The sequence below is a fragment of the Alosa alosa genome, chromosome 19 (genome assembly GCF_017589495.1).
Source record: "Alosa alosa isolate M-15738 ecotype Scorff River chromosome 19, AALO_Geno_1.1, whole genome shotgun sequence".
In the NCBI taxonomy this organism is placed as follows: domain Eukaryota; kingdom Metazoa; phylum Chordata; class Actinopteri; order Clupeiformes; family Clupeidae; genus Alosa; species Alosa alosa.
In genome coordinates this window covers 19483788-19507719 of record NC_063207.1, presented here as the reverse complement: position 1 = coordinate 19507719, position 23932 = coordinate 19483788, and the positions used below count along the sequence as shown (strand labels likewise).

The 23932-nt window shown below is 39.4% G+C and overlaps 4 protein-coding genes across 5 annotated transcripts in view; 1 reads left to right on the top strand and 3 right to left on the bottom strand.

Annotated features, from left to right (window-relative positions):
• The window catches only part of LOC125284520 (kelch-like protein 29), a 77663-nt gene extending 73619 nt beyond the window's left edge, over positions 1–4044 (bottom strand). Inside the window, exon 1 of the mRNA XM_048228494.1 lies at positions 3748–4044. The gene's annotated coding sequence lies outside the window, so the exon portion shown is untranslated. The remainder of the gene's footprint in view (positions 1–3747) is intronic.
• Positions 4045–6071: 2027 nt separating this feature from the next.
• LOC125284298 (tribbles homolog 2-like) lies at positions 6072–7911 on the bottom strand. The gene is made up of 3 exons (XM_048228207.1): positions 7699–7911; positions 7249–7541; positions 6072–7113 (listed from the first exon to the last, which is right to left on the bottom strand). The coding sequence occupies exons 1-3, from the start codon at positions 7837–7839 to the stop codon at positions 6666–6668; spliced, it is 882 nt and encodes a 293-aa protein (XP_048084164.1). The 5' UTR covers positions 7840–7911; the 3' UTR covers positions 6072–6665.
• Positions 7912–8037: 126 nt separating this feature from the next.
• Positions 8038–14364, bottom strand: napba (N-ethylmaleimide-sensitive factor attachment protein, beta a). The gene is made up of 11 exons (XM_048227967.1): positions 14035–14364; positions 13538–13617; positions 13324–13440; positions 13026–13072; positions 12450–12527; positions 11936–11991; positions 11768–11852; positions 11558–11662; positions 11134–11202; positions 9787–9837; positions 8038–9361 (listed from the first exon to the last, which is right to left on the bottom strand). The coding sequence occupies exons 1-11, from the start codon at positions 14130–14132 to the stop codon at positions 9260–9262; spliced, it is 888 nt and encodes a 295-aa protein (XP_048083924.1). The 5' UTR covers positions 14133–14364; the 3' UTR covers positions 8038–9259.
• Positions 14365–14480: 116 nt separating this feature from the next.
• Positions 14481–23711, top strand: mcm8 (minichromosome maintenance 8 homologous recombination repair factor). 2 transcript variants are annotated; one of them, XM_048227965.1, is made up of 19 exons: positions 14481–14560; positions 14932–15091; positions 15194–15286; positions 15385–15467; positions 15560–15709; positions 15841–15944; positions 16244–16442; positions 16535–16620; positions 16842–16990; positions 17687–17885; positions 18004–18034; positions 18147–18287; positions 18426–18567; positions 19110–19305; positions 19991–20210; positions 20886–21095; positions 21341–21417; positions 23163–23352; positions 23454–23711. In XM_048227965.1, the coding sequence occupies exons 2-19, from the start codon at positions 14932–14934 to the stop codon at positions 23544–23546; spliced, it is 2523 nt and encodes an 840-aa protein (XP_048083922.1). In that variant the 5' UTR covers positions 14481–14560; the 3' UTR covers positions 23547–23711. The 2 variants fall into 2 exon arrangements, with proteins under 2 accessions (XP_048083922.1, XP_048083923.1); XM_048227966.1 differs by lacking the exon at positions 14481–14560 and having other exon boundaries at positions 14578–15091.
• Positions 23712–23932: the final 221 nt, after the last annotated feature.

Sequence of the window (23932 nt, the reverse complement as noted above, 5' to 3'; positions counted from 1 at the left end):
GGACTAAAAATTATTAGAAACAGAGATATATAATTACATGCTTCAGAGGGTCTGCTACATTAATATTTTTTCCTCTTTAGTCTGATGCAGCCACTCCGTTTCTTTTGTGTGCTATGTGTGCTTATATATTCAGAGCAAAAATGTGACCATTCAAAATTCACTCAACAGCAGAACTGTTACAAGGTTGCATTCAGACTAGCTTTCACCAAACCGTATTGCTGAATGAAATTTCAAGCCTATCATCAAGGTTATGTTTGAGTGACCAAGCTAATTCTATACCTAATGCTTTTCTTTCCATGTTTGTGCTAAGGCGACAAGCTGCACGAACGGTAGATCCATCAGATGTAGCTGGATCGGCATCGACTAAGGGAGGACTAATGACTGTGCCATTCTATTCTGCAGTGAGAAGGTTAGCCTAATTAAGGCCCTCCTCACAACACTTTGGGAAAAGTATCTAATTATTTAAATTTTAAAAGGCTTTTTGGAAGTCATTCAGATAGAGAGAAGTCATCATTTTGACTATTCAGATACTGAAGCCATGAAATTCATCTTTGAAAAAACAAGTTTCTAATAACATATTGATCTGCTTTAAAGTATTTGAAGCAGTGTTACCATCTGGCATATGCTGGCAATAATAACATGTTTTCTTTATCATTCCTTTGTGTCAAGGCCAGGGGGACCCTCATGGCTACCTGAACAATTATTTAAGAGAACACAATTAGCCACATAAACCATAGCCTATTGTTGCAGTTGGAATACCATACCAACCAAAAAGATCTCAAAAGTGAAAACTGCATGGCATTGCATCAGAAACCAGAAGAGAGGGTTGAAAGACTCATTCAGTATTTGTCCAACTAAAATGTAACTGCATCCTGTCATCACAGACATCACAGGTGATATTCCAGTGCCTACTGAGCCACTTCAACTCCAGACACACGATAAGTTGCAAACTATGTTCTTAAATCCTTTATTCAGGTGTACTTTAATTAATTTATTCTCTCTACCAATGCAAATGTGTTGCTAATTGTTAAAGGTTTCCACAGGCCACTGAACCTGAAGGAACACTATACTATGATGAATGACAGAATTCCATTTTACAATGAGCTGACTTTAGGACGAAAGATTATCCTACCCTTTTGAATTGCTGGGTGGTTGAAATGGTTGGTTTTATACTGTGATCATTTTAAATATGTGTACTTAGCTTCTATTATTATCTTTTGTGTCAACATATTTTCTGTTGAGGTTTAACTACAAGGACATGAGTAAAAAATATTTCTGTGGAAATTGACATTTCCATATCGACAGACATATTAAGCTGAAAAAATATATCCAGTAGACCAATATCATTTTTATCTAAATCTGGTGCAGCAGTCATTATCTTCTGAGCAATCCTCTAGCACAGGTACAGCAGATACAGTTATCCCTCCAAAGGCAAGTCCTAAGCAGTACTTGAAAGAGGTCCATTTAAAAAGCAGTTGGATGTATGGCTTGTGTAAAGAAGCCCAGCTTGGTGCATGTGGCACCACACTGGAAGACTGATGAAGTGACTGATGGTCAAATCACACAGTCCTCTGTGTGTGTGTGTGTGTGTGTGTGTGTGTGTGTGTGTGTGTGTGTGTGATGGGGCAGAACAGTGGTAAGTCTATTGTGCTGTCTAGTTTCTATTTAAAATCCAACTATATGTTCAGATTTTAACATTGTGAAATTTATTCCTGTGGTCAACCTGAATTCATCCCACTAGTTTTGTAAATAATGTTTATGCTATTGAACAACAGCAACCGTGCTGACACAACAGTGGTTCAACGACAAGTATATACACTTTGAAATATATAAGAGACAAATGTACCATTTTCTTCAGCAAGGCAGACACCTGGTCATATCAATACATTTAATGGACATTGGATATGAATTCAATTATTGTATTAATTATCTATAAATAGTGTAACTGATTTAATGTAAAATGAAATCCCAATAAACAAATACATGCCCCTATCATTTCCCTTCTCACTGCTTGAGTCTGCAATGATCTAATCTTTTTCATGGTTAGATTGAAGACGTATTATTGTAAGAAGTGTGACCAGAAGGCGATCAGACAAATGATTTATGAGGGCCAAAAACACCACAGTCACCACACTGTCGCCACACAGTGATAATATTTTGATGAAATACTTTCTGCCGTAAGATGTGTTCTCACATCTCACAGCTCTCTGCTGTGAAAAAACAAACTCCAGAAAGCCTTTCTTACTCATACATTGTCCCTGATTGTCTAACATCATCACATGAGTAAAAAAATATATGTCCAGATGAAAATGTAAGTGACATCACAATTTTATTATCTTTCCAGAAATCTCATAAAATCAATAAACCCTTAAAAGTCATATTTACACAGGCCTATAATATTTTGTAATCAAAATTAAAAACATAATTTTTCAAACTTTCTAGTAGACAACTGTTCTGTTTTGATGTGCTTTCTCAACCATCAGTATAGATAAATGGTTTTGTTTAGAAGGAATCATCTAAGGAATTGTGATCACCTCCCTACAGATATGCACTGTTCTAATCTTAGTATTTGTGGCCCTGTCCTTCTCTCTGACCACAGTTAACATAAATGCCCCTTTCAAGGATGGCCATAACCTTCCCAGGTGTAAAATGCAGCTCTCATAAATTACCATAAATGAAAGCCTAATCACATTTTACACAGAATCGTTATGTCCCTTGCCCTGCAGTTGTGGCCGGTGAATCATGAACCAATCAAGGTGCAACTCCTCCAACATCATACTGTTCAGAGCTCTCGACAGAGCTGCACTATCACTATGCAAGATCCTTTGTTCTATCTACACAAGCAAGCAAACTATGCTAACTTCTGACTTCTCAAGAGCTGACACCTACTGTCACTACTGCAAATTTCAATACAATCCAACTTCAAACGTGAAGGCGAAGACATGTGTTAGAAGACACATTTTGGACTGAACCCACTTGGTCTGCCAGATAGGATAGGCTACACTAGTCTACACAGCATGGGGTAGGCTAATATTATGACTGTTATATTACTGGCCTACCCTAATATCCATTAACCGGAGTGGCAATCAAGACTACAGTAGATCATGTCGAGTTGTTTAGTTGAAAATTAAATGTCACTGCAATGTTTGACAGTCGTGACACCGGTAGCGATGAGGATCATTATCAACTGGAGAAGTTGATAACATAGCGATAAAACATCTAACAAAATGAACAACCACCAAATAAAACTGCATTAATGGCGATTATTTAAAAAGCGACCATCCTCAGGCTTACACAACTAATTCTAAGATAATATCAAAAAAGAGGCTACAAAATGTAGCCTACCCAAACAGACAGTGGTGTCAATAGAAAGTCGTGGCAAACACAATCTCGAAACACCTGCTGATGGACAGTGTGTGATCCCTGCACTTGCATGGGTTTTCAACCCACCAGCCATTTATTCATAATACTTCCAGAAGTAGACCGCTCTGTGTTAGTTGGACACGATGGCTCCCTTTGCCAGGACCTTTCTCCTGAAAAGGTTTAAGCCTAGGCGCTTGCGCGCACACAGAGAACACGCACACACAGAATAAAGCTTTTAAAGAGGGGATAATGTAACTTACGTTAGCGCAGTAGAAACACCTGGTCCATCATGACGATAATTATGTAAAACCGTCCAATACATACACAGTCTTAATCACACATTGTAACAGCTCTATTCAGTGTTATTTAATACATTTGTCTTACCTCTTAAATTACAGCTCTGGTGTCCTTGTATTTTCTGTGACGCTTTAATTGGAACGTTCCCCTTGACACATTGCACGCTTTTGTTTCATTGTCAGTCTAAACTAACGTTACGTAGCTAGCATGAGACGACAGCACGGCTTCTGTCACTTTGTACGCCCATTCAAATGCACACAACTACTTCGTTTGAGTAATGAATTGTCCACGAAGTGAATGCTGTTGGCAGATGCTACTGAGCTCTCCAATTCCCACTGTTTTCTCTGCCTCGGCGTATGGGAGCGGGCGACGGCCTGGTCACACATACACACACGTACTCACACGGCGTATAGCGGCTTCTTTCCTAGTCCGCTCCTCCCCCTTTACTGTCAATGACGGCCAGTCTCATAGCGCCCCGCAATGACCAAACTTGGAACTCATTGAAACACCTCTCTTCACTCAGGGGGAGCCTCAGTATTCGGATGCATCTGCGTGTGCATTGTTGCTGTGCGCCTTTTTTCTGATCTGAACAGGCTACAGTGAAATGCTAAAACACTTTAGGCTATTGCATTGTTTTTATTTCATAGTTGACCTACAACAATCTCACAACAACAAAAGCTGTTATAATAATAATAATAATAAGAAGAAGAACTAGATGTACCGCAGAGCGGTACAAAATATGACCGCTGCCCAGTCCAGCACATTTTTTCCACAAAAATAAATCACGCTGAAAGGCCTATATGATTCTAACTGTCTCACTAAATTGCATTATCCACACTCAATTCTCACTGGTATCTGCTAGACAACAAGTACCAAAACATGATTAGTTCATAGATTTCACATGTAAAATTCATTTTATACAACCCCACCCCTATCTTGCCTGTTCATAATTCTGAGAAATTCTTGAATTGTGTGCATGTGTGCGTGTACATGTTTATGTTTGTGTGTGTGTGTGTGTGTGTGTGTGTGTGCGTGCTTGTGTGTTTGCCTGCATATGTGTGTTTGTGCATGTGCATGCATGCGTACATATGTCTACTGTGTATGTGTCATACGTATGATTACTGTGAATGTATGTGTGTGCGTGTGTATCTGTTTATGCACATGTGTGCACATGGAATGGGTTAACATGACCCCTGGAGGCAAACATACGGAAAAATTGGTCATCCTAGGCACTACGGTTCTCAGGATATTCACAGAAAACTGTGTCTGCCCTACCCTCCTTTCTCAGCACAGCGGGGGGGCTATAGATCAAAACAAAAAACGATGGTTATGCTATCCATGTGGGGTTACATGCCCACCAAGTTTCATGTACCCCGGTCTTTCAGTGTCCCGGGAATGTAAATGTACACATAAATTATTTTATTGTAAGGTCCCCCATGAACGAAACTTCACAAAACCTGGCATGCATTCGGAGGGTGTCATAATGATCCTACACTTTCAATTTCGTGCAGTTTTGTTCCATGTCAGCTAGAGATATTATGATGAAAACACCTAATTTTTTGCTTTTTAATTTTTAACTAGGTGGCGCTATACATGAAATAAGTGGTAATGGGATGGATTGACATGCCCCCTTAAGACCAACATACAAAAAAAAGGTGGACCTCCTAGGCCCTACGGTTCTTGAGATATTCACAGAAAACTGTCTCCGGCCACCTACAGGCCAGTTGGTGTATAGTGACATAAATTCATTTATTGTGTGGCCCCCCATGAACGGAATTCCACGAAACTTGGCGTGCATTCAGAGGGTGTCATAATGATCCTACACTTCCAATTTCGTGCAGTTTTGACTATGTTAGGTCACAGATACCTGCGATTACAACACCTCATTTTTACTTTCTTGTGTTTAACTAGGTGGCGCTATACATGAAATGAGTGGTTATGGAATGGGTTGACATGGCCCCTTGAGATCAACATACAAAAAAAAATGGTCCTCCTAAACCTTACGGTTCTCGAGATATTCACAGAAAACTGTGTCTGCCCTACCCTCCTTTCGTGGGTGCAGTCCATCTACAGATCAAAACGAAAAATGATGGTTCCATGCTATCCATATGGGGTTACATGCCCACCTTGTTTAGTCTACCCCGGTCTTTCAGTGTCCCGGGAATCCTTGACGGAAAATTTCGACATGCGAAAAAGAAAAAAAAAAAATATATAAAAATCTGACTAAACCTATATGACCGCTTCGCTGCGCGGCGGTCATAATAATAATACCTAGGCCTACACTGTTTTGATGCCCCTACTCCATGGCCTGCAGAATTTAACATAATCTATTTTATCTTATCCATAGGCCTTTGGCCTATAAGCCTATTCCCAGCTGAAGGTTTGGCTAACAAATATAAGGCATACACATATTTTCACATTTATTTTATTTTTATTCACCTCTTTTCACCATAGCAAGACACAAAGTTCATAAAACATGAGCATTATCAGCTTTGTCTCTTCATCTCCATGATGCACAGGTAACTGCCCAAGATGAGTCCTTTTGACATGTCTGGCTGATCACATGCAAAACATTCTGGACCTGATCACAAGGAGGCTTACAGACAAAAATATATTGCACTGCAGCATAAACATACAGTCCAGTAACATCAGAAAATATTGTAGAAATTCCACTTTCACCCTAACAATCCATGGCAACTCCAATGTAATGTCCTTTCGGTGTATTTATAGTGCCATCTACTGGTTATAGGCCTGCTATGTGTTCCCAAAAACAAAAATGTCAACAGGTGTCACTCTTATCTTGGCATGATACTGAGCTGTTAGGCTAAATAAAATAACCTTTGGTGTAAAATATGAAGACATGGTTATGTTACTTGCTATCAAGTACAAGAGCAAGTTTTCAGCATCAGGAATATAGAGGCACAGCACAAAATTTCCGATGGCTACTGAAGCCAAACAGCTTTGGTACTGTACACTTCAATTTCCTCAGATTGATATTTCCTCAGTCAACAAAATAGATTTGGTACCATCTGATCGCAACATTCTTTATCAGACTTGTCCCCTGCTATATTTCCAGTCCAATTATTTGAAGAAAACCAAGGATGACCCAATATTTCTCTTGCTGTCAGTCGTTCCACAGGATCTGGTCGAAGGATGTTATGGATGAGGCACTTGGCTTTGGGGGATAGTATGTCTGGAAGACTATATTTACAACGTTTGATCTTCTGAAAGAGGGAACTGTGGTCAGTGTCATTAAAAGGATAATGTCCTATCAAGATGGTGTAAAGTATGACACCTAAGCACCACACATCTGCAGCTTTCCCTGATGATGTGCTCTCTGATTCCAAGGACTCAGGGCTTATGTAAGCGGGACATCTATGCCTTCGGGGCAGAGAGTTATCTCCCTGCACCATAAGATATGCATCCTCCAAGGTGTCAAGCTTTAAATAAGATCTGTTAAAATAAAAGAGTTCAAATAAAAAGATAGTACATTTTCAATGGACCACTGCAGGTAGCCTAGGCTACACATTACTGTAGACCTACAACATTATTGCACTGAAAATGTCAGTAAAATCACCCAAGGCCTACCTGTCTTCATCCTTAAAGACAAAACTTTTCAGCTTGAGGTCCTTCAGAACAACACCATAATCGTGACAATGTACAACAGCTGAAACCATTTGATGGAATAGTCTTGCAGCTTCATCCTCTCGAATTTTTTTCACGGACCTCAGACAAGAGTGTAGATCTCCATAGTTATGTTCAAAGAATACATAGACCATGGTGTCCCCATGGACAGTGTCGATAATTTGGCTCAGATTTCTGTGAGCTGGAACTTGAAAGTAGGCGGCTAATGATTCCCAATAACGAGCGAAGTAAAACACCTGCAAAAGAAGACTGCCATGAGAAACAAATGTTTCCTGTAACATGAGGTAACGTTAATTTGACCAGTTTACATTATGCTTATAATAAAAGCATAGCATATGCTAGGCCTACTCCTGCTGTCAACGGAGAGGCTACCAATTGTGTCTGTAACGTCACCTTGCATATCAATTTCTTCCCAGTGTCCATGTTAGCTGCTCGTAAAATATTATTTCCGAGACAATCCAATAATACATATTTCCCCATACAGGGCAACTTAGTATTCTTGAACGTTTCCACAACATACTTCGCATGTCCCATGTTAGAGCAGTAGGTAATCTATTTGAACCTATTTTTATCCTTCAGAATCTAATTGAGCTGTGATAACATGCGTAATGCGTAACGTTCTAATATCAAAAAATGCAATTTTTACAAAACAACCCTGGAACGCAGAGTCTGATGCGGATACTTCTATTTTTTTTACGCCCCTCCCCTTTGACTCAGCCCAGGTTCAGATAGTGATGTTTTATTCTCATTTATTCTGTTCATCACATCATACAAACAATCATGGAACACGTTTGAATACTTCATTACAGTAGCCAAGACTACTTCAACGTGAGATGCTGAAATGTCAGATCTGATATGCTTTGAGTTATACAACCTTCAAATGTTTACATCATTTTTCCCCCTCACAACTGACATATTTTTGATCAGGGCTCTAATCAACTGTCTGTTGATATCTCTGTTGGGTTACGGACTCCATTTTTAACAGATAAAACCTTGTCAGATTGGGAAGTTAAACACAAAAACATCCACAGAGAAGGAGTGCTACAAGAGTATGGATGTATTCATTGATCACACTGATTGCATACCAATAAGAATATTTCATTCACAATCTTGATTAATAATACAATCACTCTTATAGATCATGAAGACAAAAATATTAAAGGATAACAGAAAAATAGAGTAAGTTATTAAATGTTAAATTTTACATATAGTGTTTATCTGTTATATGATCTCAATAAGAATGGATAAGTATTGCACAAGCATGCCCAGTGACTGACGTCACTAAATCACTAAAGGTCACACATCTCATCACTTTGTCAAAGTAGTTTCATTGTTTCACCAAAATATAACATTCCAATTGTTAACCCCTCATCTGATCAAACTGTAAATGCAAACATTTAAGACAACTAGGAAGCTATTTCTTTACAGCATTTGTTTTCTCCATCAAGGTATATCAACCTTGATGCAATAACGGCACAAGAACAAAAAAATGGCACTACGAGAAAAAAAAGAAAATAAAGGCGACATAGTTACATAGACACACGTAATCTGTTAGTAAACATTTTAAAAGACAAATGCACATCATGCAAGACTTTATTGAGTACATGACACTTGGTAACAGTTATTACACAGCAATAACAGTGATAACGGCAAAAAGGTCCCAAGATTTTAAAGGTTAAATGCATCCCTTAGATGGATGTGGGTACCAAGAACAACACTAGCTGTGCAAACTATAACATTTGAGGATCATGGCTTTACCTCTAGGCTACTGACAATGAATATATTCAAAGTATAGATGATTGTATGGTTCAGCATTACCCAGCTATGATGCTGTTTAATTCTGAAACACAAAATCATCCATACTAAGATTCTTATTTGATTAGCACTGAGGATTGCCACACAAAAACAACATTATGAGTTTGTGGAAATTACACTGTGCACTGTGTTTGACACTTCACTTCAGGTCACCAGCATCTCCCTGAATGGTCTTCTTAATACGCAGGAGCATAGTAGTCAGCCACTGGTCGATACGAGAGATTGAGTCATATTCCTTAACCTAGGAGAAAATTATAGAGGACAAAATGTTGCACTGTTAGTGTTGTGCAAATCTTGGATTAGTAGATGTATTATTTTAAATATGCAATGTTAAAAAAATCAGTTTCCTGGTGCTCTTTCAGATTAGAGAAACTATAGCTAAACTCGTAACCCACCCACAGTTCCCTGCTACTGCTGAGAGATGCCATTGTGGTAAAATCAAACCTGCAATAGATTCAGGTCACACACAGATAATGCAGCCAGGGAACTATTCAACCCAAAACTAATAGGTTTCAATCGGACCTCATATTAACATGTTTAACAAATAGAACAAATCTTGAATTTCCCCTTGGGGATCAATAAAGTATCTATCTATCTATCTATCTATCTAAATAGGAAGTATTCAAGTGAAAACTACTGTGGGATGGCCAATGGCTTGTCACTTACAGCCTCAGTGAAAGCTTCACTGTTTTGTTCCTCATGAGCATCCAAGAGTTTCTGAAATGAAGGACAAATGGGAATTCAGATCTTGAATAGAAAGTAAATGGATTATTGAAATGTGAAATAGAATGTTAATGTGATTCTTAAGTCATGCCAACTGGGCGCACATGGGAAACACATATTCATTCATCAATTGCTTATTACACAAAATATATCAGACCAACCTTGCAAATATCATCAACAGCAAACAACAGCTAGTTAGCTTGCCAACTGGCGGATTTCAGTGTTATAGGTCATACTACTGTGAAACAATTATAATATTTTTGCATAGATTCGGATGTGGGGCATCAAACTACATTTGCTTTGGTGGCTAGTGGGAATAACGGATGTATTAAAATGGTAAAAACCTGCATAATGCTGCCTTCACAATTTTAGCTGGTACAATTACTTTGGGTTTCTGGCAGGACAACATACTGCAGAATGCAGAGCCCTCAAGTGTCTTCCTAAGAGGAAATGCTCGTATCATAGTCTTGTCAATGTTCCCTTTCAATGTACCTCAAATCCAAATTTTGAACAAATTGTCTCCAATCTGTGCACTCTTGTGACGTGGGGGCCTATGAGACAAGTATCTGGGTAAATAATGTAATTTTAGTAACTAGATACAGTATGTTTGATAGATTGCCCAGCCGTCCGAAGTCATATATGTGACAATTCTCTTTAATGAGAGCTTTGGGAAATCTCCATCTTGAATCTGTGTAAAAGTGTTTGAAATGTGGGACATCAGTGATTCCCAGAGTGAGTATGACACATTCATGTTAAATTCTTCATGTCAAATCAAACACACTTCCACTTTCTCAGGTTTTGACTATGACGGGAAAAATAAGTATGTAGAATCAAATAGGTTAGGCCTAAACACACAGACAGTATTTGTCTTTGCATTTGTGCACTATTAGAAGATTCAGCATTAAACTAATATCTTTTAACATCACGGATGACATCAAGTGTCCTTTGTGCTATCTCTTCCATTGATAACAGTTTTTGCTACTGCCTCTTCATGTGTCCTGTGCTCACAGGGATGAAAGCCAATGTAAACAAGCTTCACTTGACAGCATCATCACATCTGAAGTTCCTATTATCCTATGATGAAAACCTCAAATCTTCTGTGCAGAAGAAGCAATATGCCTGTCATCTGTGTGTTATACTTTAGCTGTTGGTTAAGGGGACTCAAACTGAGGCTGCCATGTGTTAAGTGTCCCGAAGCCTAACACACATATCAAAACTGATGCAACTGAGACCAGTTCACAGAATTTCATCCATGTTACAGATAATGTGTTCAAAATAATCTTGCTTTACCTTCACAAGCTTGCATTCTCTTGAGTCTGAGAAGGCTGGGAACATGCCTTCATACTTTTCAATAGCAAGCTGTAAAAGGGGAAAAAAGTGACATTAAACCTTATGCAAGGAAGGCCAGTAAATGTTGTGCATAAAAATACCCTTCATGTACCTTTTCACTCAACCCTTCAAAAATGAAATGGTTACTTTCTTTTATGATATAACTGTGTTTCAAAAGACTTTGAAAAAATACGGACATTCATAATTTTAATTTTGTGCTTAATACAAATTCCTACAAATTCCTTGCTGAATCCCCAATTTCACCTTGGGGATTCAGCAATTGCGTAGACATAGGGGAGTCGGTACATTTTTAAATATTCAAGTTCAACAAGGTCAGTATTTTGAGGTATTTTCCTTAACCGATCACCAAAATGTACCCATGTACCTTTGCATTTAATTCATCAACAATAAAGTGGCACAGAGCAGCTTTGAAGAAGTACTCTTTGGCATTGTACTTCAGTAATGGGTTGTCCATTGTGTTGGTTGCAACCTGGGAAGAAGAAAGAAAATTATTTTTGCAATATAACAATCAGTGAAAATAAATTCAGAAGTAAAAATAGATGCTTTAAAGAGAGGTAATCTGCATCAGCCAAACCTGCTCATATATCTCAATGGCTTTGGGGTATTGCTCAAGTTGGGCAGAGTACAAGCCAACTTTCAGTAGACACTTGTTGGCAGAGCTGCGCACAATAAAAAATAATGAATAATATAATATTTTGATTTATAAACAAACATATACAAATAGCCTGTTAGATGTGTTCACCTGTTAGACTCTTCTCCCTTGTAATAGTCTGCTGCCTGCTCGTAATGTGCAATTGCCTGCAAAAACAAATGAAAGAACAAAAGATATTAGTACTTCCATAGTGTCCTCCATCATTGTACTTGAGAAAAAAACAATAATAACTGTGATAGTTATACATACATATGGTAGCCCATTTCTGTATTATTTCAAATAACACAGCAACAAACTAAGTCAAAATTCGGAGATACTAATTAAACATTTTGAAATCCATATTCAAAATGATGAGATACTTCATCTCATAATTGCAATCTTTATCTCAAATGTTTGACTTTGTATCTCAGAATTCCGATTTAGTATCTCAAAAGTTTGACTTTTTATCTAAAAATTCTGACTTAGTATCTCAAAAGTTTGACTTCTTATCTCAAAATTCTGACTTGATTTGTATCCGACATAGTGTAGATGTAGCCTTAGTATCTCTAAATATCTTCATGTTTTCCCTAGTGGTGGAAATGGGCTTCCACATAGAACCACATACCTTCTCGATGTCCACAAGCTCAGCCTCGTATATTTCTGCAATCGTCATGTGGTGCTTGGCAGCAATTGTAAATCTGCCCTATAAGAGAAAAATGCAAAACAGTGTGTATATATCAATAATTAAACTAAACACACTACATACACACAATAAACCATGAATAAAATATTGATATGACTCTGTTGCCCAAGTGAACTAACAGCCCATTCATAAAATGTGTTTACAATGCATGCTTATGTACAAAACAAAACAATTCCACCAATGAACAAATAATAAAACCAATATGTCTAAAACAATAAAAACATACATTAAACACAATTAACATTTGTTAATTGAGGCATTGTACAATGTAGGGTATATATTTAATTTCATTTTGGATGGTTAAACACAGTTAAACACAGAGAAGTTCACAGAATAACTGCTCAACAAATAGGAGATAATTGAAAGCATACACACATTCCAAACTTGTACCAAGAACATGCTCAATTAGCATTTGTACAGACCTTATTTGAAAGACACTTTTGGTAAATTTGTATACTAGAGCCCTCTCAAAAGGTCAACTCCAGAAAGGAGTCTTACCATGTCTGTATAAATATCGATGGCTTGATTTAAACAGTTGATAGCCTCTTTTGATTGCATTGGGGGAAAGGAAAAATACTGTTATTTGTGTAACAATCAACCTCCCTGTTCGAGTGGATGCAGTGGGTCTAACCATTGATTTAATAGGCTAATGCTGCAATGAAATTAGCTAGGCCTATGATATACCCTTCGTAAAACACTGTTATCATGGAAGAACCCAAAACATCCTTTACAACAAAACGTCTGTGTATATTCAGCGAATGGCTGGAAATGACAGCATTATTAAGTCCTTTCTCACCTTGTGGGTCAGCTTTTTTGTAAGCGTTGCCAGCATCAACAAAGCTGGTGGCTGAGTCTAGCTTATTCTGCATCTGCATATGAAGGCGTGCGGCCTGGCAGAAAGCGTTCCCAGCAGCTGGGCGATAAAATAATGTAAAATAAACACATTATCATCCTGAAATTACAGGTAAGCCTACATATGACGCGTATGCCCAGTAGGGTCATATTCTTACCAGTCCAGTTTTTGGCCATTTTGAACATGTTGGCTGCTCTAGCATACATTTCGCAAGCATCTTCAACCTTATGGTTTCCCCTATGAAACAAAAAAATGCAGTCAAAATGACAGTCCTCGCTGAATTCGTCAGTAATTCCAATCAACTTAACTGTTTTGCATTTCAATGATTTTAGAGGATAGCATAGGCCTGCAGTCATATCTGCAGAAATGTGCTGTGCTGTGCTCTGACATTGCACATTCATCTTAGCCACTGGCAAGAATTGTACCCGACGCAATATGCAATGCTCGCCAGAAGACTAAGCGGGGGATCACAGATGTCATGTAACAACAATGTAGCAACCTAATGTAAATGTAAATTTAGACGCAGGTTAATCTAGTTTCCCAAATGTTTCGCACATCAATTGTCGTGAGAATGGTACGTGGGCGATGTTTCACTACATGAACACAGCTACTAGCTTAGCTAGATAGCTACCAGGTTCAGTAAAATAAGCTCACCCAAACATTCCTCCCAGGAACGAACCAGACGACTTTACTTTTTTATCGGCGTCGGCCATGAGCTGCATGGCCTCCTTTTCTTTTCCAGTGTTATCCATCTTTGTTACTTGTAAAATGGCACAAATATGTCCGAGGCTAGCGACGTTGGAGATGCAGCACGGATGAAGGATGCTCTGATGACCGTCTCTCTCCTCCGCTGTGTTCGTGTAACGTTAGGCTTCAACGCCACCTACTGTTGTACATTTGCTGTGCAAACCTATTTTTTTACAGTCTATGGTGCAAACCGAAGAGAAATGGCAATTCTGAATTTCACGACTTGCTGTTGGACAGCATCGAAACGAGTTACAGTATCGGTTGCTGTCAGTTGTTCACTATCAATTGGCATAATCAGTAAATTTAGTTCATTTTAGATTAGGATTTGACAAGTAGTTTTTCTCCACCATTACATCAAAATACGCATTAAAGCGGAAGTGACGACATTATAGCGCCAAATGTTGAAAGAGGCTTTGACAGGGGAACCCTGAAGGTAAGTAGATAACATAAATGTTTCGATATTAAGTTCATTTTCACAAATAGTTAATGCGTCGTTTGAAATGAACATAGAAGTCATGAGATATTTTCGCTGAAGTTGCCTGTAACGGTTCAAACTGTGATCAGGAAGTTGTCTTTGGCTAGCGTTAGCTGTCTTGACATAAATGTACATTGTTGTACTGTATGTTGGCTAGCAACATCGTTAACGCAACCCCCAACGAGCGAGCCCCTAACACAATAAGCGACTGAAGGTTATCAGTGAGTTGTTGTTATGTTGTATATTCTGAAGTCACTGAATCAGTGTGTTACTATGACTGCAACAATACAAAATGAGCTTGCTAATCCTCGTGCATAATATGCGAGGAGATGAGAGGCCAGGGTCGAGGTCACTGGAGAGGCGGTTCTGCGGGAGGCTCCGGGGCTTGGAGAGGTGGATGGAATTCTGGACAGAACCGTGGCTGGAGGGGGCGACCTTGGGGCAGAGGAAACACTAACTCTAACTCGACAGGAATCCAATCACAGAGAGGTAAACAAACTTTACCCACCCTAACATATTTTGTAAAATGCCCTCTAAAAATACAGTATCACACAGTTATACATGTGTCAGTGTTGTGTTTTATTCTCACAGGCCCAGGGTTTGTACCACAACAGTCTCAGGTGACACAAACGACCCTTGACATAACATGCCCTTACAAAGGATGGAGACTCTATTTTTCTGAAGGTGAGGTGCAATGTGTAAAGAAGTTGGCCATTTCATTATTATGCTCCCATATTACCTAACAGGGACATTAAAGATGTGTATGACCCCCATATTACCAGGTTTTATTGAGAGTGGTCCCTACGTTGAAAAGATAAAGGCATTTGAACAATACTTCCTATCACAAATAGAGCTTTATGACAAGGTACGTTGTGTGGGATTCAGACACATTTGTGATTACAACTGTGATGTTTGCTTTGTGGTTTGTGATACTCACAGCATCTTTTCCTCAAATAGGATGAAATTGAAAGTAAAGGCAGCATCTTGGTGGACTTCAAAGACTGCCTGCACAATAAGCAGCTCGCTATTGCTTTGCCTGAATTAGCCAAAGAGCTCAGAGAAATGCCTGAGAAAATCCTAGACTGCCTAGGCCTTGCCATACACCAGGTTAGTGCTCAAGCATGCCAAAGTTGCATCTTCCAGCCTAGAGTTTGTCTGGTGAATATTTGATTACATTTTCTGTAAACAAAAAAAAAAACCTCCTTATGTGTATTTTTATTCTTGTGTTTCTATGTCAGGTCTTGACAAAAGACCTGGAGAGACATGCTGCTGAATTAAAGGACCAAGAGGGACTACCCAGCCATGCTACACCAATCATTAACATACCACATATTAGTGCAAGGTACAGTGATAATAACTTGGCAAAGAGGCGGCCTCCTTACTTACACTTCTTGAGGCCAGGGTCTATGAAAGTCCAGATGAGCCCTCTGCTACAGAATGAGCCCAAATAGTCCAGAACTGTAACAATAATTTTTCATCATTTCAAAATGTATTTCACTCATGAATCTGACATAAAACTTTTAACTTTAACTTTTGAACATATAACAGTTCAACACATGGACTCATTACATGTGCCCATGTATTCTGGAAAGTTCTGAATGAATTGTGCTGAGAGGATGGTTTGATTCTGCTGTCTGTCAGGGTGTATAACTATGAGCCACTCACTCCACTGAGGACACTAAGGGCCAACCTGTACGGAAAATATGTCGCCATCCGGGGCACAGTAGTGCGGGTCAGCAACATCAAGCCGCTCTGCACCAAGATGGCCTTTGCCTGTAACAGCTGTGGGGACGTCCAGAGCCTGCACATGCCTGATGGGAAATTCACCACACCTACAAAGGTTGCTGTTAGGGAATTGGGAAATAATATTTTGTTAAATTTGAGAATCGCAAAAGAAAAATGGTGGTAACTATTTGTCATTATCATTTGTAGTGTTTGCAGTATGAATGTCGTGGCCGGTCGTTCACTCCAAACCGAAGTTCACCACTGACCCTCACAGTCGACTGGCAAACCATAAAGTAACTTGGGCTGATTATACATTTTTTCCATCATAGATTTCATTACAATCACACTGTACAGATGTCATTTGTAATTTTCCCAGTTATTTTGAATGGTGACACCATCTTACTATTAATGTCTTGTTCTGTATACAAATAGTAATATCGTACTGTACAAGTGTATTTTCAACGATTGTGGGTATTTTATTTATTTGAGCTATTTTCATTCGTCCATCCCACAGGGTCCAGGAGCTGATCTCCGATGACCAGAGGGAGTCCGGCCGGATCCCACGAACCATCGAGTGTGAGCTGACTCAGGACTTGGTGGACAGCTGTGTGCCAGGAGACATGGTCACCATCACTGGCGTGGTCAAAGTTTCCAGTGAGGAAGGTAAACCATAGTCCACCACAGACCTCAGCGACCACACAAACACACAGCGTCCCCAAGATAGATCAGGGCTCTGATGAATCAGCAGCGGGAGAGTAGAGCAGGGAGCCCTAACTCAGCCCCGCCGGTCATTCGAGTTGAGCCGACTATTTTAAGAGAGCACAGGCATCCAACATGGTGGCCAGGCCCATCTTGTTGGACATCAGCTTGCGGCCCATGGTCTGACATATGCCACCTGCTGGGTTCAGTCCAGCGCCCCCAATGGTATCATATTCCCTCCACATCAAAACATAGCCCTTGCTGCCAAAATGTGGCCAGAATTAGATGGTGAAGATTTATTCAAATGATATGTTCATCGTGTTTATAAATGTTAATTCATATTCATAACCACTTCAAAAATATGCTAATCACGTTCAAGTTCAAGTTATTTATTTTGTCACATATAATTATACTAAGCACAATATGTGGTGAAATGTTTAGTCCTCTGACTTAAATGACGAGGATCATAGATAAGTTACTGTGATAAGTATGTATGAATGTCAAATAAGTATGCTTATATGCAAGCTGATGTGCATGACTTACATGACAAGGATCAAAGATAAGTGTCACTGTCATGAGTATGTGTGAATGTCAAATAAGTATGCTTATGTGCAAGCTGATGTGCATGACAACGGGCATTTCCTCTGGCTGCTGCTACAGGAGCTGGGAGGAACAAAAAGGACAAGTGCATGTTCCTATTGTACATTGAGGCAAACTCTGTGAGTAACTCCAAAGGGCAGAAGTCGAAGGTCACCTCGGAGCCAGAGTGCCAGGGTGCATCGGTGGAGTTCTCTCTCAAGGACCTCTATGCTATCCAGGAGATCCAAGCCCAAGAGGGTTTACTCAAACTGCTTGTCAAGTAAATCTTTATCGATTTGTACTGGCTTATACAATGGGTTTAACGCTGGATGTCGGATTAGTGATCTTATGGTTTAACTCCGTTAAAAACTAGATGTTAATTTTGTGTCCTTTTGCAGTTCCCTCTGCCCTGCCATATATGGGCATTTGGTGAGTCTAAACACTATGCTACACAATGGGCATCTGTGGTGTTTTAAAAGCATTTTAAGTATTTAACTTTTTGTACTTATTACTTATGGATTTATAATATTGCATTGTCTAGTTGGTGAAAGCAGGATTGGCTCTGGCCTTATTTGGCGGCTGTCAGAAATACATTGATGACAAGAACCGAATCCCTATCAGAGGAGACCCTCACATGCTGATTGTTGGTGATCCAGGTCTTGGCAAAAGTCAGATGTTACAGGTACATCTCCATGTCTAAACGAGATATGACTGATGTGAAGTGACCTCTATAAAATGGATCATTGAATAATACATTGGTAGTAATAATACATTGGTAATAATACATTGTTTGTTAACGTGTCCACTTGTGTGCTCAAAGGCTGTGTGTAATGTGGCTCCCCGTGGCATCTATGTGTGTGGGAACACCACCACGACCGCTGGGTTGACCGTGTCCTTGTCCAGAGACAGTAGCACTGGAGACTATGCGTTAGAGGCAGGGGCTTTGGTGCTGGGAGATCAAGGTAATGACATGCATGGTTTCTCTAGCCACAGCATCATGTCATGCCCTGATTGGTCACGACATTAACATAAAAATGGCAGCTGCTATAGTGGATGTCACTGTTGCCTTTAAATGTGTCAGGAGTAGCTTTAGTGCTTATAAACAGCATCCGGCAAGCTGTTATCACACTCATTAAGGGTTTTAAATGGGTTTCAGTCTTTTAATAATTTGGAGCATTCATCACCTTTTTGTTATCTCATATTCCTGTTTAAAATTAATTATTGTAGACTCTGTTTTTGCCACGGCAATTTTTTTTGCTGGATTTAGAATGCTAAATTCTAAATGACTGAAATGTCTTATTCAGAATCTTGCTTTGTTGGAAGGGAAGCTATGTCTCTCTCCCTTTTGCTTTTAAACTACATTAGAAAGCCAAAAAAGGCAGCATTACCTAAAGGCACTAGAATCAACCTCACTAAACTTTTTCACATGCCGTTTTGGGTTCATCTGGGTTCAAGTATTCCCGGTGGCCTCAGACACATGATAATGCCTGTGTACTGTTTGCAGGGATCTGTTGCATTGATGAGTTTGACAAAATGGGCAGTCAGCACCAGGCCCTTTTGGAAGCTATGGAGCAGCAGAGCATCAGCCTGGCCAAAGCGGGGATCGTGTGCACCCTGCCAGCCCGCACATCCATCATCGCCGCTGCCAACCCAGTGGGAGGTCACTATAACAAGGGGAAGACCGTCTCTGAGAACCTCAAGTGAGCACTTTCTTACATTCTAATCAAGCATAGAAAAAATTGTGTTTTAAATTGAAATGAGTTACCTTAGGCTCATAAATAACATTTTGAGATTTTTAATTCAATGTTTATTTTTTTCTTCAACACTGGCTGAAAGTAATTACACTAGTGGAGCATTTGAAAAAGTAACATGACATATGTACTAAATGCCTACAGAACAGCACGGACAGGCAGAACAAGCATTGTGACTGAGGGCTTGCTCATCAATAGCAACACTACTGCTATATAATTAATTTTGCGTCCCTGCCCCACCCGTAAACATGTTGTGACTGCACATACAGAAGTAGATACTTCGTTTATCATACACAGCCATGTGATAACTCCTCAGTAAACAGTGTGGAAGCTAGAGATGTAATGCAGTGCCAGTTTAATGTTGCTGCTGGCAGGGAATGTTTAGAATGTTCCGACAATTATCAGCTAGACGATTAGTGAAATAAATTATTTTGTATTACAATATTGGACTTCATTCAAGTCATCATTTCATTTTGCTTGTGTGTGGACCATATACACTTATATATATATATATATATATATATATATATATATAACTATTTAATTTCTAAAGTGAAAATTTCACTCCTTTGCTGTGTCCATCTCTGCCCACTTGAGTAAGCTCATGAGTTTAACCCACACCTCCGTCTCTCAGGATGGGGAGCGCCCTGCTCTCCCGGTTCGACCTGGTATTCATCCTGCTGGACACGCCCAATGAGGACCACGACCACATGCTGTCGGAGCACGTCATGGCCATGCGCTCGGGCAGGAAGGGCACTCTCAGCAGCGCATCAGTGAGCCGCTGCAGCACCCAGGACTCCAACGTCTCCATCCTAGAGATCCCCTCCGACAAACCCCTTTCGGATAGGCTCATGGTATAGTTAAGAACAAAATTAATTACACCCCTGGCAAATATTGATTTAATGTTGATTTTCTCTTGACCAATATGTTTGTTCTGACTGAAAATTACACTGCCTGCCTCATGCCAAAAAGTTGTAAGACAATGTGGCAGAAACATGGAATCCAAAAAATAATAATATCGACAAGCGTGATAATTTTGGTCACAATAATCATCATGTTAAATTTTCATACTGTTGCATCCCTATTCTTAACTGTCCGTAACGGAGGCCGTTAGAGTGCTCATGGGAGTCTTAAACTTGCAGTCTCTGATTTCTAATCCATGTTTTGCCAATTGCAGTAAATTCACATCTTACCATCCTCTAAGTATTTCTAAACAGTCTTGGGTCTGAAAACAAACGTTGTTGCTCATTTGTAATACAATTCTAGTGAATCAAAATGTTGCTTTAGTGGCACAGAAGGGAGAAATGTAATTTGATTGCCTATTAAGCTGAAATAAAAAAATAAATCCCGGAATCACTAGCTGTAATTTTAAAGATTACAATCAGTCTGTACCGTAAAATAATCAGGTATTACCTTAGATTATTCAGTTTTTTTAGTAGTTCCCAGTATTACAGTTATCACATTAAAACAGTAATTCAGCCACAAATGACCTTATGAGATAAGAAAAATGTTTCCCCTCTGACTCGTAGGTGACTCCTGGTGAAAACTTTGACCCCATCCCTCACCAGCTACTGAGGAAGTATGTGAGCTACGCACGCCACTACGTGCACCCCACCCTGTCCACTGAGGCTGCGCAGGTGCTGCAGGATTTCTATCTGGAGCTGCGGAAACAGAACCACGCGGCCGACAGCACGCCCATCACCACCCGCCAGCTGGAGTCCCTCATCCGACTCACAGAGGTGCAACAAACAGTCCATAGGAGGCCTGTCCAGCCCAATTGGGAATTTGTTGGTTTTTTTTTTTTTTTTTTTTTTTTTTTTTTTTTTACTCTATTACTATGATTACTTCTGTTATTATTATTTTATTATTTTATTTTTTTCTTTATATGTAGGCATTTTGGATTGTGTTACTGAGTCCATAGGATGTCCGTCCAGCCCTACTGGGAATGACCATTTACATTATTATTATTTTTTCTGTTTTGAAGGCAAGGGCCCGACTAGAACTTCGGGAGAAAGCCACTCAAGATGATGCTGAGGATGTGGTGGAGATTATGAAGCACAGGTACTTGATCCACACAGTCTCCCTGACAATATCTATCTATAAATTGCAGGAACTTCTGTCTGTATGTGTGTGTGCCGCATATCTGACGAACCGTTGGCCCGATTGCTTTGAAACTTACCAGGTGTCTCGGTACGAGCATGAGTAGGTGCAGTGCTAAATTTGACATACAAGTTTGGATAGGAATTGCAAACGATATCGGTAAATATATCAGTAAAATAGGCACACATTGGCTTTTGCAGCTCTACTGTAGCCACTCCCCCATCGACATGTTTGTGTGTTAACCGCATATCTGTTGAACCATTCGACAGACATGGTGACATGGCATCTTGCTACGGGCACCAGTAAGTGCAGTGTCAAGTTTGACGTTGTTTGGATAAGAATTGCAAAATATATTGTTAAATATATTGGTATAAGAAGCACACGTTGGGTTTCTCCGCTCTACTGTAGCCACTCCCCCTCTCACACAGCACAGCGCGGGACCAGAGACAGTAAGGTCCGAAGCGGAGCTTTGGTAGCACTGAATCAGGGCACAGCACGAGTCAAGATGTTTGGATGATTATCATGTCTGACATCAACAATAAATATTCCCTGTATGCAGTTTGCTTGCATAAAATGATTCCGCGGATTTTGCAACCACACGCCAACAAAGTGGCTATTCAAAATGATGTGCAATAAACTGACACTTTGAATAACCCAGGCTACTTTGGACTTGAGACTGAATAAACAAACAACAATTCCGACTGCAAAGTCCCAAATTGAAACGAGCGATAGGCTAATGGTTCCAAATTTATCAACGTTTCAGAATGCCACACAGTTAGACAACGAGTGGCACAGAGCGACATGTCACTTATGCTACCAAAGACTGTTTTTGAGTCACATTGTTGCAAATCTCATATGATGATGCATCTTCCTACAAAATGGTTTGTCTTCTATATTATTAAAGGGATATTCCACCATTTGGGGAATTACACTCATTTTCCACCTCCCCTTGAGTTAAACAATTGATTTTTACCTTTTACCTAGCTAATGGTCTAGTCAGATTCAATGATCTATGCTAGGCTGGAGCAAAAACTGGTATTGCCAGACTCAGAACGGCTGGATGAACTGGAGATTAAATAACTTGAAGTTATTTAATAGGCTAAACATATATAGCCTTACATCAAAGTTTTAGACTTATGTCATTTCGATCAGCTACAGACAACGAGTGGCAGACAGAGCATGTCACTTATAGTCTAGAGATTGTTGAGTCACATTGTTGCAAATTTCATACAATGATGCATCATTCCACAAAATGGTCTGTCTTCTCTATCAGGAATAGACTGGGTATATCAGGAAGTTATTCAATAAGCTTAACAATAAACATATAGGCTTAACTCAAAACAGCTGTAGGGCTTATGTCATTTTGATCTGTAAAAATGTCACATGCAACCATGCCTAAATTATGCTTACTGAACATTATTATAGGCTAATATATTATAATATAATATTCAGTATTCATTATTGAATGCTTAGCTGGAATGATGTTTTCCCCTATCCTATTTTTAAACCAGGTTTTCTACAGGAATGGCATGTTTGAACTGCACTAGTTTTTTTTTTTTTTAATATCACAATGCTCTGGTGAAGCTCTTTCTTCTTCCCTCTCTCTCTCTCTCTCTCTCTCTCTCTCTCTCTCTCTCTCATTTTCATTTTTTCTTTCTCTCTCATTTTCATTCTTTCTTTATCTTTCTCTCTCTCTTCACTACTAGCCTAACGGACACTTATTCAGATGAGTTTGGGCGGCTGGACTTTGAGCGCTCACAGCTGGGCTCAGGGATGAGCAACAGGTCACAGGTGAAGAGGTTTGTTGCTGCACTCAACCAGGTGGCTGAACGCATGCATAAAACCAATTTTGAACTTCAGCAGTTGCGACAGCTGGCCAAGGAACTGAACATTCAGGTAAGAGTATTTTGCAGGGCTGGATGAAATATCGTGTTTGCTGATTTTTATACAGTAGCTGTTAATGGTGTTGGTAATTACAATCCTGATATTTCTTTCAGGTTGTGGATTTTGAAGGTTTTATTAGTACCCTTAATGAACAAGGTTATCTTCTGAAGAAAGGAAACAAAGTTTACCAACTACAGACCATCTGACATAAAGTGCCACCTGATTTTCCTGGTTAGTGTTTTTGGTCAGTACCAATGCCCTGTAAATGTATGTAAATGTATATTGAGTACAATTTTATTTGTTAAACCTGTTTATTTTTGTTACTACTTTTCCTCGTGTTAAAAAATAAATTATCTTTGAATGAAAGTAAATATTTTAGAAAGTGGTTTTATTCATTTAATATTCATTATTCACAGTTCCTACTTTCAATTTCCTAAACAGGTCGTTTGTCTGCTATTTAATGTGCACATTTCAATGCATGGGTGACTTGTGGGGTTTGTTTGTGATGGTTGTGGGTATGGGAGATAGATGGCTTACGTAACTAATATAATACTCATAATGCCATGCCAGGCAGGTGGTTGGTGATGAAGCC

Bases quoted from the DNA above. Each gene is read 5' to 3' on its own strand.
- LOC125284298 (XM_048228207.1), bottom strand. From the start codon at position 7,839: ATGGGACATGCGAAGTATGTTGTGGAAACGTTCAAGAATACTAAGTTG. The intron at 7,542-7,698 runs GTGACGTTACAG...CTTCTTTTGCAG, and splicing joins GGAAGAAATTGATATGCAAG to GTGTTTTACTTCGCTCGTTA. The intron at 7,114-7,248 runs GTAGGCCTTGGG...TTATTTTAACAG, and splicing joins GTCTTTAAGGATGAAGACAG to ATCTTATTTAAAGCTTGACA.
- napba (XM_048227967.1), bottom strand. From the start codon at position 14,132: ATGGATAACACTGGAAAAGAAAAGGAGGCCATGCAGCTCATGGCCGAC. The intron at 11,992-12,449 runs GTATGTGGTTCT...TTGTTTTTGCAG, and splicing joins AGCTTGTGGACATCGAGAAG to GCAATTGCACATTACGAGCA. The intron at 11,203-11,557 runs GTACATGGGTAC...CCCCTTTTACAG, and splicing joins TTGATGAATTAAATGCAAAG to CTTGCTATTGAAAAGTATGA.
- mcm8 (XM_048227965.1), top strand. From the start codon at position 14,932: ATGAGAGGCCAGGGTCGAGGTCACTGGAGAGGCGGTTCTGCGGGAGGC. The intron at 15,287-15,384 runs GTGAGGTGCAAT...CCATATTACCAG, and splicing joins GAGACTCTATTTTTCTGAAG to GTTTTATTGAGAGTGGTCCC. The intron at 17,886-18,003 runs GTAAATCTTTAT...GTCCTTTTGCAG, and splicing joins TTACTCAAACTGCTTGTCAA to TTCCCTCTGCCCTGCCATAT.